The 12,841-nt window shown below is 42.1% G+C and overlaps 1 protein-coding gene across 7 annotated transcripts in view; it reads left to right on the plus strand.

Moving 5' to 3' along the window:
• Nucleotides 1-12,841, plus strand: part of DAPK2 (death associated protein kinase 2) — a 38,294-nt gene that overhangs the window by 2,493 nt on the left and 22,960 nt on the right. For 3 of the 7 annotated variants that reach the window (XM_042876047.1, XM_042876046.1, XM_042876050.1), the window contains exon 2: nt 3,116-3,211. In XM_042876047.1, the coding sequence (XP_042731981.1) occupies nt 3,135-3,211 (77 nt within the window). In that variant the 5' untranslated portion in view covers nt 3,116-3,134. Of the gene's footprint in view, nt 1-833; nt 909-1,161; nt 1,270-2,643; nt 2,998-3,115; nt 3,212-8,396; nt 9,092-12,841 lie in introns of those variants that run through there. The other 4 variants (XM_042876045.1, XM_042876049.1, XM_042876048.1 and 1 more) reach the window with 4 other exon arrangements.

The raw sequence follows: 12,841 nt of genomic DNA on the forward strand, positions 1-12,841 counted from the left end.
TTTTCATCTTGCAACGCTCTGAAAATAGAGGAAAAGTATGGATTGCCTGAAAGATGTCTCAGAAAATGTGGGGATCAAAAGTGGAAGTGAGAAACACCCCTGAAATGTGACTGGTCCAGGCTCACCAGTGGAAGTGTAGGTTTGCACAGAACTGTGCTGTGGTTATGCTGGCCTTTACTGTCACAGCTTGTGCAGTTTCTACCATTTGCCTTAGGTAACTGAATGAGAGAGAGCATAATTAGAGCAAAGTTAAAGGAGGATTTTGAAGCAGTGGTTTGGAGAGATTTGTTAAGGAGAAAGCAATAGGCCTCATGGTCTGCAGCTGAGCCATCACATGTGTGGTGGAGACTTCCTGCAAGGCTGCTGCTGAGGGCATGGAAGGTATTGCTAGGAGCACTCTGTGCCTCCCCTTTATGGGGTTACTGCGTGCGTCCTTCATGCAGTGAAAATGGTAACTTCTTCCAAAGCATGGCCAAAGTGGATGTGTGCTGGTCCAGTGTCAGATGAATGTCAGTCATGTCACATCACGTGCACTATCCCACGATGTGTGCAGACATGCACCCTTCACAAGGAGAGCTGAAGTACTTGCCGTTGTCTGATAAGAGTGATGCTGTGGTCGCTTTGGGGAAAGGAGTGGCTCTCGCTGGGATACTGCACGTGCCCTGGGTCTTCCTCCCTGCTGTGGGGAAAAAGCATTGATAAGGGCAGGCTACAGGCTGGGTCTGGGCTGTCAGGAGCTCCCCATGAATATGGGGATGAATGGGTTGTGTACTAGAAAGGGGTGAATAGAAATGAACGCTCACCGAGCTCCCCCTGTGGAAATGTCAATCCAGAAGGACACACGGACATGCCCAGCGTATGGGAGCCAATAAGAAGCTGCACAAAATGGTGCTGGAGGATGGAGGCAGGTGACTGCTTCTTGGCTTGTGTGCTGTGATGGTGCTGTGTGCTGACAGAGGGAGTGTCGTTCTTCTTGGTACTCCTTATTGATTTGTAAAAGCTTGAGTGTTGCTCCCAACATAGATAATGGTTGATGCAGTTGCCCTTTCAGTTGAGATGAAGAAATCAAAACATTTTTGTCCTACTGTGTAGGTTTTGCCAACACCAGCCAAAAAAAGTACGTGGAAGAGCAAGGAGAGACTATCTCTCTCTTTGAAGGAATGCTTTTGGAAATGAATTTGATTGATGCTCTACCACCCTCCTGTTTCTTAGAAGCCAACAGCTTAAAAGGGAGAGAGAGAAAAAAAAGTAGCAGATCTGTTTAGGGAGGTGAGTGCATGACAAAAGCTGGGTTTGTTTTGATAAGTCTGTTTGATTTTTACAACACATTTGCTGCTTGTAATGTACACTTACAGAGATGGGGAAAAAATCTTTTCTTAAAAAAGTGAATATGGCAGAAGCCCTGCAATTGCTGTTTGATACTTTGTCCTGTTTTATAGGAAGACCGCTGGTCTGTCCAAATTGCTGGAGCTTCTTGCAACGTTGGATTATGTCTGTTTCTAGATCAAAATAGAGTTCTGGAACCTGGAAGTCCCTGATGCGTCTGCAGTGAGCAGCATCTGGGGTTCATAGGGAAATAAGCATCAACTGAGGGATGTGAGTGTGGTGCTGAAGTCCAGAGTTACAACAGCTCTATTGCTAAGTGCAGTTGGATTTGTTATGATTTCAGAGGTCTGACCACTACCTTGCACATTCTGATTGAAATAGTGCTGTTTGTAACATCAGGGGTAATATGAGTATTTAACTACACAGGACACATCAACATGTTGTGAAGTGTTTGCTTGGTTACTGTGTTACAAAGTCATGTGGACCTGTATGGCTGCGTGTGTATATGTGATGAGTAATGTCTCTGATCTCCTTTTCCAAAAGCAGCAGTTGTGGACCACCCAGAAAGGTGAGGGGACAAGCAAGGTTAAAGCAAAGAAATGACAAAAGGAGCACACATGGGAACAAGTGGAAAACTGAGCTGATCAGCATTGCTATGGATTGGGGCACACCTAGGCAGCACTTTAGAAACCCAATGCTTTTTCTGTGATCCATTCTTATGTGTCAGGGCTGATGATTTTTTTCTGCCATCGTGGCAGTTTGTGAATATCATTTGCTGGACTTTGCTCTGTGATCTTCATTGAATGCCTCTTCATTTCTGTTTAGTCTTTTATCATCAGTCTAAACTTGGGGCAGACTTTGGTTAATCCTTGGAGTTCCTGGTATCATTAGCATAGTGGTATACAAGTATCTGAGTAGCATAGTAAAGTGAGGTTAAGCATGTCACAGTGAATTCTTTCTCAGTCTTACTCTGTCCCCATAACTTTAGAGCATCATTTTGGGAGCCAGAACTGATCCTTGCTGTCAGAACACCTCCAGGATTTCAGTCCAGTGACTCTGGTAGAAGCAGCAAGTCTTTCCCCCTTTTCACAGCAGCCTCATTCTCTGGTTAGCAAATTTTGTGCCATGTATTCCCAACAGAGGTCCTCAACTGCACCAGTGAGGCTTGGTCACGGAGAACAATTATGTTCAGGAAACTGAACGTAAACTTGCACTGTTACACAGAGAAACACATGCAAGAAATGGTGCTGCTCTTTTTCTTACTCAAAACATCTGGTGTGCGATGAGAGACACTGCACTGAGCATTCTGTAGGCAGAACCATAGTGCCTTTTTGTAGCAGTTGCTCAGACTTCTGTTTGCTGCCCTGCCAGTGTGCTCTAGCACCACAGCCTCAGGTGAGAAGAAGGAAGTGCTGTTATGTGGTCATCTTGGTTTGTGGTCCGCCTGCTGACGCTTGCAATGAAGAAGCCTGCAATGCTGATATTCACACTAGCTCTCTCTTGCATAGTGTGAAGATGCACGATGCTCACAAGTTTGACTGTTGGTTGGATGCGTCTGTGCTCGGTTATTTCAGCGAGGGGCGCTTCGCTTAGTGCTGCTCACCAGCTGATACAATTGGGCCTTCATTGTTCAGCTGAGACTAATAAATAAAATCCTTCAACCTGTCCATGGTGAGTCCAGCCATGATAAGTTGCAGTGGGTCCCAAGTGTCTGTATCAGAAATGTGTTTTATCTGTTCTTTGCTTGTTGAAAGGTCATGACGAATGTCATACTTTCTTAACATTCTAGTTGCATCATCTCTGCATCAATGAAGAGTCCAAGTATGGCTTTGTTCAAGCAACAGAGGGTGGAGGACGTTTACGAGATTGGGGAAGAACTAGGAAGGTAAGTCTGTGCAGACATGGTTGTAAAAGCTGACACACAGGGATATTGGCAGCATTTTAAAATAGTGACTCGATCAATGCTCTGCATGATAGTTTATATCAATTTACAACAGGAACACATTCCTCTGGAGGAATTTCACTTGGGCATTTATTGTTTTGTTTTGTTAAATGTGCTAACTTGCTAACTATTTTTCCTGTTTCCTTCCTTGCAACTAGGACAACAGAAGGTATGTTTGCATTTGTCTTTTGTGCATAGGTGTCATCTGTGTGTGTGCTTTAAACTGGGTTACCTGTCTGCTCTGTGAACGAGCCAGGAAACAGGAAGCCACACCACCATAGTCACAGATGCAGCTCTTTAGTTAGAGTTAGTCAGAGCACTGGCAGGTTGTCCTGCAAAACACTGTGTATGTATTCCTGAAAAGATTCACCAATGAACATCTCAGCAGGACTGGTTAAGGCCTTTATAGAGCTTTTGATCTATAAAGAGTTATCTACTCAACTCTTAGATATTTAGATAATTAATATCTAGATAATTAATATCTAGAGATATTAATTATAGGTGCAGTTAATAGGCTGTTGCCATGCTTAACCATGATCACCTGCTTAAACACAGTAGTGGGTTTGTGGGCTGGATGACTTGGGGCTTCACAGCCACTTACAAGCACACAGGGCTCTGAGTGGCTCCCATTCAGTGTTGAACCCTCCAGTGATTTTAATATGCAAATTGCTAAATGAGGGCTCTGTTTGTTGGCTTCTTTCCCAACATCTGGCAGTTGGATTTGATAAATGACTGTATGTGCAACTACTCCTTTTCAAGGGCCGATGATTTGGTTACATTAAAACACTTCAGTTCAGGTTATTTCCCCACCAAATCTTTTTGTGGGGGATGTTTATTTTTTTCCATTCTATTCCATCCCAGGAAGACCTCAGCCTTTACATTTTCCATAGCTGCTTACTTTCATGTACTGACTAATTCTGAGAATATCAGCCTGAAAGTGAAAATTTGGCAGAAGTGAGCAATCACAAAATGCAGTTCATATATGCAGTGTGTATAGAGTGTGCTTTTTTAATCTAGGAGTTACTATTATGTGCTGTAACAACCAAGTCAGTGAAGATAGAAAGTGGAAGCTAAATAGTGTATTTTTACTTTGGTTTCTGAATTGGTTTTGGAAATCCAGTGCCTTTTGAGATGAGCCTTGCTCCCCTCTTTGAGGTGATGACTGTAAGGCTTCTTGTAGATGAGAAATCCAAGTTGACTTGTTACTGAGGTTGGAAGCAAAAAACATTCCCTAAATGAAAAGGACAAACTGTGACACCTCTCCTTGTTATATAATGTCACATAGGCTCTGCTGGCTTTATTTTCACTTTCAGATTTTGTGAACAGCTCTACAGACCTCTTGTTTCAACTGTGTTACATGTGTAGTGTTACCAGGTTGTGGCCTGTCTCTGAGCTCTAACTACTGATTAGGGCCAATGACAAGTGATACCTTGTTTCGTTGGAAATGAAATAATAGACTAGACAAGTTGTGATGGCTGTTCCACAAGAGCTTTTTCCAGTCATGACTGATGCCCTTGGAGCCTGTAGGTGCCTCTTTTTATTACTTCAGTACAATTGCAACAAGCTGTTGGTGCTGACAGGTGCGGGAGTGTAAAAGGATTTGGTTTTTGTGATTCTGGCTACAAAAGTCACTTGCAAAGCAAAGGATTTTAAACCAACTCTGTGAAATGTCTGTCCTTTTGTGTCTTCCTAACTTAGTTTCTGATTTCCTGAGCACAGAACTTGTCATTAATACGGATTCCAGGTTGGGTTCAATCAGAAAACCAGCACCTTACCAGCAGAGCCAGACACTGTACTGAAAGCCTTTGCACAGCAGTTAGGAAAGGGGGCTCCCGCTACGTAGTGTAAATGCTCTTTTGCAAGACTCAAGTGTGCTTGGTCTGGAGATGTAGTTGGACCTTTTCTGGCATGGTGTAGTATTCAAGGTAGCTGCAGCAAAGGCTGTTTGGATCCAGCTGTGCAGCACCCTGCAAACAGCGCATTTGCAGAGTCTTCAACCAGGACATTTTCAGGATCGTGCTGAGCTAGAGACAGTTCAAAGGATGCTGAAAATGTTGTTTGTTGCGCCAGGGCACAGTGTGAGGGAAAAGTCAGCAGAAGCAGAGAGCAGGCTTTCCATAGCTGCAGCTGTGTGCTGTAACCAGCTGCCTAACTCCAGTGCTTTCGCAGTCTTTCAAATATTGATTTTAGGCTTATGGTTCTGTTGCCTAATTTCTCTGAAGTGAGGTACACAGGGAACCAGGAATCGGGCATGTGGCATTAGACAAAAGAAGTTGCTAATGGGCATTTGTAGCTCTAGCAGTGACGCTTGGGAAGTTTAGTGTGGCTTATACTGAAGGAGGACAATACCTTATTGTCATATAATAGTACATCAGAGGAGTGCTTAAAAAGTCCTCGGTTAGACCAGCTGGTCTGGAAGCTTAGGAGAGTTAGAATGCAGTGGGGTATAAAGCTCTCAGATTCTCCTCTTTTTTCCTTCTTCCAAAGGCAGCAGGCTTTGCAGTTTGGGGGTACATTATACAGAACTCTCAGGCATTTAATGCTGTCACTCTTTGAAAGCATTAAACCATGATTTCTGGCAAATTCAGTTTCTTTCTGTGTCTGAGTTGATAAAAAATGGATAGGTTGAAAATTATTTTGCACAGAATGTTCTCAAAATTCATCCCTCCCCAGATGTGATTCTGTGTTGCTAAATGTCCCTTTTATTCAAGTAACGGGAAACGATGCCTTTCACCATTCATTTTAATGAACTTTTCTGTCAGAAACCTATTAATGCTGTTATGAATGTTGTGACGGGATCCTGGCATAAGCTGTTTGCAGGACTGTTGGTAACAGATGACTCTAACTGCATATCTAAATGATGGAAACGTTTCTTGAAAAATGTGCAAAAGTGAAGGTGAGCTTAACTTCCTTGGTAGCATGCAGCAAGCCAAGTAACTCTTGGCTCTTCAGGCAAGGAAACAGGCAGGGTAAGGAGATCAAGAATGGAAATTCTTCAATGGAAGCCAAAGTGGGTCAAGAGGAAGGAAGAACCGGGCTGCCCATCTCATAGTCTGTTTCCCAGGGGAGTGGCAGCAGCAGAGCTCAGCAGCAGGCCTTCTAACACAAAGTGTCTTAGCACCTGTTGTGATTTGGATAGGTTGCTCTGTCTAGCTGTGCAGCGTAATTCATAAAAGGCTGTACCATAGAGTCATCAATCTCAATGTGTCATCAGCTAGCCTGCAGAGGACTGCTGACATTTGTGCCTTGTGGGCAGCGTCACTGCTACACGTCTGGGCTGAAGCGTGATGGGGGTGTGCAGTGCCTTTCATGGCAGTGCCACTGGGAATTGTGTTCCTGCAGGGCTGGCACTGCTGTGCCCTGAGAGCGTCCTGCTCACCACAGCTCAGCTCTCTGTAGCCTGCAAGGATTAGATCACCTTTAACAGAGAAACTCAGCTGATCACAGGGTGAGGAAATCTCCTTTTCTTTATTATTGGCCTTTGGGTGTAGGGAAGGGACTCTGCTTGTTTCTTGCTTGTCTCCGTCACTGGGAGCTACATTCACCTGTTCTCTCTCCTCTCCTCAGCTTTTGTTTGGCTTTGCCATGTTTTATGTACAGATGGGAGACCTATGGATGGAAGATGCGTGGTCTGATGTGCCAATCTTTACAACAAGTCAAAACCGAGTCTTTGGATAAGCATGAGAAAGGGGAAATGCATGTTGTTCACTTGGCAGTTTGGAATCCTCTCTGCTGGCAAATATACTTGGTTTGCTGCAGTTGTAGTATGCTGGCCTAACAAAGAAGGTGGCTGAGCATCTCTTCAAGATTGTAAGAGGTTTTCTTCTGACAAGAGGAAGAAGCAGGGCTCTCTGGAGTCGTGGAAGCTGAAGTGCTAGGGTGGCAGTTTTTTGTGAAGCTCTCTGCATGAAGAGGCTGTAGACTACCAAGTTAATGCCTGGTTGGTGCCAGAAGTGAGCTAACTAGGAGTGGATCTAGGCTTTACCTGTGGGAAATGATTTTACAGCAAATCGGTGATGTTCTTCTGCACGTTGGGGTGATTTGCATTTCACCTTGAGGAGTTTCCTGCTGTAGATTTTTAAATATCAATTCCTACTTGTTTCTTTTTTGTTTGCTTAAATCGTAAAAATCCTTCCTCATATTTCTGATTAGATATGTTATTGCAAACATAGTATTACTCCTTCTGTGTATCTCTAACTAATAAAGATTTTCTGTTCACTGAGATGAGTGAAAAAGCACATCTTGTCATTTGGAGAAAATGGCACACTTGTTTTTGGAGAGTGATGAATGGCAAATCAAAGAAGTGTAGGCAGAAGAGTACCTTTTAGTGTTGGCAGTACTTTGTTGATAACTTGAACTGTTTTTGTCCTATCTCCTATTCTCTCAAATTCAATTGCTAACGAAACTTCATTGTCTGGTAGCTCTGTTTCAAAATTATAGGTAAGCTGAATATATATTGTTTGATCTTCTGCATTTTATTCCCTGCAGAAGTGTTGAAGTAAAACTGCTTAGTGTCCATCTCTCCTATTGCTTTTTGTGCTGGATCTAAGCTCTCAGGGACATGGGTTGTCTCTGAATATGTGTCTTTTTAGCACTGTGGTTCCTGGGTCATTGGAATCAGAGGTTACTATAAGAAAAGCTATTCATAATATAGAAGAAAGCCTACATTTCTGTGGCTATTTCTGTAGTGTTGCTTGAATTTATAAGAGTCTGGTGAGCAGTAGGAAGGAAGCAATTGCATTTCCAATCACAGATGTGTTAAACGAAGGAGAAATCTGGGGAGCTAGTAGTTACTCCACTCAATTTTCCCTCCTCCCTTTGAGTGATCCAGTTTGGTTTTACAGCCGCTTTGGATTTAGGGAGCAATAAGTCTTCATTGTAAGGGTTTGGCAGGGCCACAGGGTTGGAATTCGTGGATCAACTGTAGAAATAGATTTTTGTCACATGGATCAGTTTATCAATTTTAATGTGTAATTTAATTCACAATTAGTAATTGATATAATAATGTATTATATATAGTTGGATGCTTCAATATTTCATGATAACATTCTTTCTGGCCACTTCTGAACAAATACATTTTTTTTCTGCTTCAACATGCCATAGCCCAATGTTTTTTGGGGCATTTAAGTATATGAAACTTTGATTCACTCAGGATTTCAAAGGGTTTGCTGGATGTTCTTTCCTTCTTGAATAGAGTACTTCATTTCTTCATGTAACCACAATTTCAGTGATGAAAGTCATCTTGTACATAGCTACTCTGCTAGAGAACAACAGAACAGGAGCATGCATCAGGACGGACTTCAGCTGAAGTCGTTTCTTTGTACATTTTAAGCAGGCTTGGAAGAAATCCCAGGTGATTTAATCTCTACTTTCATGCAAAAGGTATGATTTCTGTTGATTATTGTAGGCATAAGCCAGCTCCCAGTTTCTCAGCCTCTGCTGACCTGGGGTGTGCTTAAGCCAAGCCAAATCTTTAATCTGTGCACTGTCATCTCTTGTGGTCCTCCATCTCCAGCCACAAGTTCACCCCCTGCACCCACGTTCCTTGTGTGTGGAGGATCCTTGCAGCTTCCCTGAGGCAGGTGTAAACATTTTTTCTTTTAAGAGGGCAGCAGATGTAACCTTCAACCTGCGTTAATAGAGCCTGGCACATAATCACTGTTCCAACGGCGTAACTAACAAATATTTACTTAGCAAATGAAAACAAAAAGCAGAGATAACTCAGGTATTCTTTGTAGGGGAGGAACTTGGAAATCTGTGATTAAAAGCCATGTCATCCAGTTAGATGGACTCTCCCTGGCAAACAGCAGGGTGTAATTACAGGTAGGAAATTCACCCTTCACACACATCACACAGTGTCTTCGTACCAGGAATTTTCTTTCCTGTCTATAGACATTATGCAGTACTGGGCTTTCTCACACATAAGATTTAACTCTTCTTGGAGTACTTTGAATGAGTTTTCTAATTTTTTAAAAATAAATTTGGATTATTTGTTTCCTACAGTAAATGCAGAGCAAGAATTCACTTTCAATGCAAAAGTAACTTTAATTATTGAGCATTAAGCAGCAGCTATTAATATTTCTTTGTCATCTGCTTGTTTCAACAGAAGAATCAATATACATTTTAGTATCTGATACTGAGGACTGTAACTATCATCAGCCATCCCATAGTTAGTATTTTTAAATTCTTTATTCTATCCAGCAGAATGATCTTAGTTTTTTTTTCCCTTTTTTAGCAGATTTCATTGCTAGTTTTCAGTGCTCTTTCAACCATTTCCAGAATCTTTTATTTCTTACAAAGTGCAGAGAGAAATTGCTTTGTTTTGTAATTAGAATAATAACTCTCAGTCTCTGAGTTTGGTGGGTACACAATCCTCACACAGAAAGAATTTCCATTGGTATATCTGTTTCCTACATAGGGAGTGCTGATATATTAAATTACATAGCTTTTGTGCTGTCCTGCTGCTGGAGGAGGTTCTGTCTATTTCATGTAGTTGAGACTAAAACAGATGAGGAATGATTTCCATCCCTTACATACACAGGGAAGGGGTAAAATTTCTTAACCATTAAGTCAAAATATTGATCCCCTCTGACAATTTGTTATTCCCAGGTATTTTATGTCCAGACCACATTTAGCTAGATGTGGACCTTTAAGTGCTGAAAGTACAATGTGCTAACCTTCTGCAGGCCTGTTATGTATGCACTGGTGTTGTTCCACATAGCAGAAGGAACAGCTTATCAAATCTGCTATTCCTGCTGAGCATGAGTCAGCTTTGACCTTCCCTGGGTCTCTGGACTCTGTTTGTTACCACTCTGAGAATTGATATTCAATCTGAGACCTCCATGTGTTAAGTGGGAAGCTTTTCTATCATGCGCATTTTATTCTTCAGCTTCAGATTAAAGAGATGCTTGCCAGGCTGGCAGGAACTTCCAATGCAGATTCTGGTTTTCCAACCTCAGGGCTGATAAGGGTCACATTGCTTGTGCTGCATGATGGGGAAATTTCCAAAAAATAGTCTACCAGCTTCAGAAGATGCTGGTGATGAGTCAGGAGGTGGCACAGTCTCTTGTGATTTGGGGTTAGTGACCCAAAATGGTGTCTGAGGCATTAATTGGCTGTAATTCAGGTAATGTTATTTAACTGGTTGTTGATACTATATATGTTAATTGATAACATGGTACTTAATTAGTTGTTAAGCCAATAGTAAGTCATTGTTCAGGAGCATGAGATTTATTAAATAGTGTTTTGAATTCAAATGGGTGCTTTGCTCCATACTTACTCTAATAGAGTGGATCCTTCTGGCTGAGCTCAGATTCCTCTGCTGTTTCAACGCTTTTCTGTCAGTGGCCACGTTGTCTTTTGCCCAGAACACACTGGTTACAAAAGTCTGAGCTGTAATGTGGTGGGGGTGAAAGGTGCTGGTGCTGTTATCAGACACAGCCCATGTTCAGAGGTGCTCAGCGCTTCCCTGCTGGGAGCATTGAAACCTGCCCTGTAAAGTCACTGTGTTCTGAGGTGTTACACACAAACTTCTGTGCTTGGAAGGCACCCTGGCACTAAATCAACTTGAAACGAAATGATGTTACTCATTTCTCGTATCGTAACGTTTGTATTCCTACCTGGCTGATGGGGCTGTGATAAGAGCTAGTAATACATCTGTGGTCTTGTGCAAAAGGTCTAAAAGGGAGCTGTAGGGTTATGTTGGATAGGATCCACTTGTAAGCCTTCCACACGTTGAACCATTCATCAAATTTTAGTAGTCAAAATTCCTATTAAATGTTCTTTTGCACGGTTTAGTGCATTCTGGCACCGTCTGGCATTTGCTGCAGTTCAGCTTCTGTGGCGTTCTGTGGAGTTCTAGGAGAGGTTGTTTGCATTTTAAAATAAGTAAATACAACACTTTATTTGCAGCTCAAACACAGGAAGCACAGTGACATCTGTGACAGCTGTGTCAGCGGGGCATGAAACAGATCCACATTTTGGGTACTTCTAGAATTTTCTTCCATAAAGGCCTGGGGGAACAAGTCACCTTGCTCTGCTTAGATATCCACTGTAGTTTCTTCCTAAATACTGTCCTGTTAGACATAATACATGTTCACTAAATAGACAGAATTTCTGCCATTCCAAATACTGGTTTAGATTAAATAATAATAATATCTTTATAAAATAGAGCACACACTAAAAACTGATTTACAGAAGGCTCACACTTTTCTATGGCTGGAATCTCAGACTTCTTACTGAAAGCTTCCAGTGAAGTGCTTCTGTGCATATGCTTTGTGAACCTTGCCCAGCCTTTGGTTGGGCTGTTTCCTGAGAGCTCCAAATGTGGATGGCCTGTAGGAGTCACCAACAAATTCCTGTCCTCTTTGCTGAAAAGAGCATGGCAGTGCAGCAGCAACTCACAGAATTTGCTTCTGAAGTGTAGGGAAAGAGGGAGGAGAAAATTGAGCATGATATTATGCAGTAGATTAATTGCTCTAATCATTTAAATTTGGAGGGAGTCTGTTTTAAAGCCTTGTGGTTTTTAAGAAGCACCCGAGGGCTTTGATTTGGAAATTAACAAAAATGTAACTATGAAATTATAAAATTATTAGAACCTATTTTTCCAAGGGGAAAAAAAAAAAAAAGAAAAAGAAAAAAAAAAGAGAGAAGTGAGCATGAAAATAAATGGAGAATATTGAGGTGCAGAATTTCAAAGCATGGATTTGCCAGATGAGGTGCTTACGTAAGGTGAAACTGACTTGGCTCATGACGTACCTGCAAAGCAATGGATTCTTGTTGGCTGTTGCTGTCAGTAAACGTAAATACTTTTCAGGGTTAAAGATATCACACTGTCTCATAGCTCAGAGAATGTGCAGTGCTGGGTAAGGTGTCACTTTTTTTTTTTTCCTTGCTGCCAAGGGACCAAATGTAATTTATCATCCAATTAGAAATAGAGAGCCAGCAACTGGCAAACTTTACAAAGCGTAGTAAACCTAAAATTAGATCTCCAAGCTGTGTTTCGGCTTCCTGCATGCAATCACGTATCTGAATGATGTCATTTGACCTTGTTTGAGACAGGGTTTCTAATAGCTAAACCCTGCTAACCCTGCATTCCTACAGCTGAATGTCTTAAATATGAGGGCACAAATACAAATAGATGTTTAGTGTTCTTGTTCATACTCTGAACACCATATTGTCTTGTGAAAGTTCTTTTCTTGGTTGTTTTTTGTTTTTGTTTTGTTTTTCATTTAGATTCGTTTTTATAGCTGGGTGTTTTTATGTTATGGCACCTCGTGGACACAAGTCAGAGTGTTCCAGCCCTGCCTCTGGGTATGGCTGCTGTTCTGCTGGACGGCAGGGCAGGGCAGGTGGAGGGAGGGATGTGCCTGAGGCAGCTCCAGCATTCTGCCCAAGCTGAACTTGGCACCTCGTGTTCCTCTTGTCCTCAGAAGGTGGAGAGGAAGCAGTTTAAACAGGATCACTCACAAGTGTGAAGCTCTCTGATGTGTCTTTTACCACACTAACATTGTTCTGCATTGCAGTAGGGCTTTCAGTTCTCCATGGCTTGGAAACTTGCATTGTAGGAAGTTT

Source organism: Lagopus leucura, unplaced genomic scaffold, assembly GCF_019238085.1.
Source record: "Lagopus leucura isolate 7727_CA_CO unplaced genomic scaffold, USGS_WTPT01 Super-Scaffold_100015, whole genome shotgun sequence".
Taxonomy (NCBI): domain Eukaryota; kingdom Metazoa; phylum Chordata; class Aves; order Galliformes; family Phasianidae; genus Lagopus; species Lagopus leucura.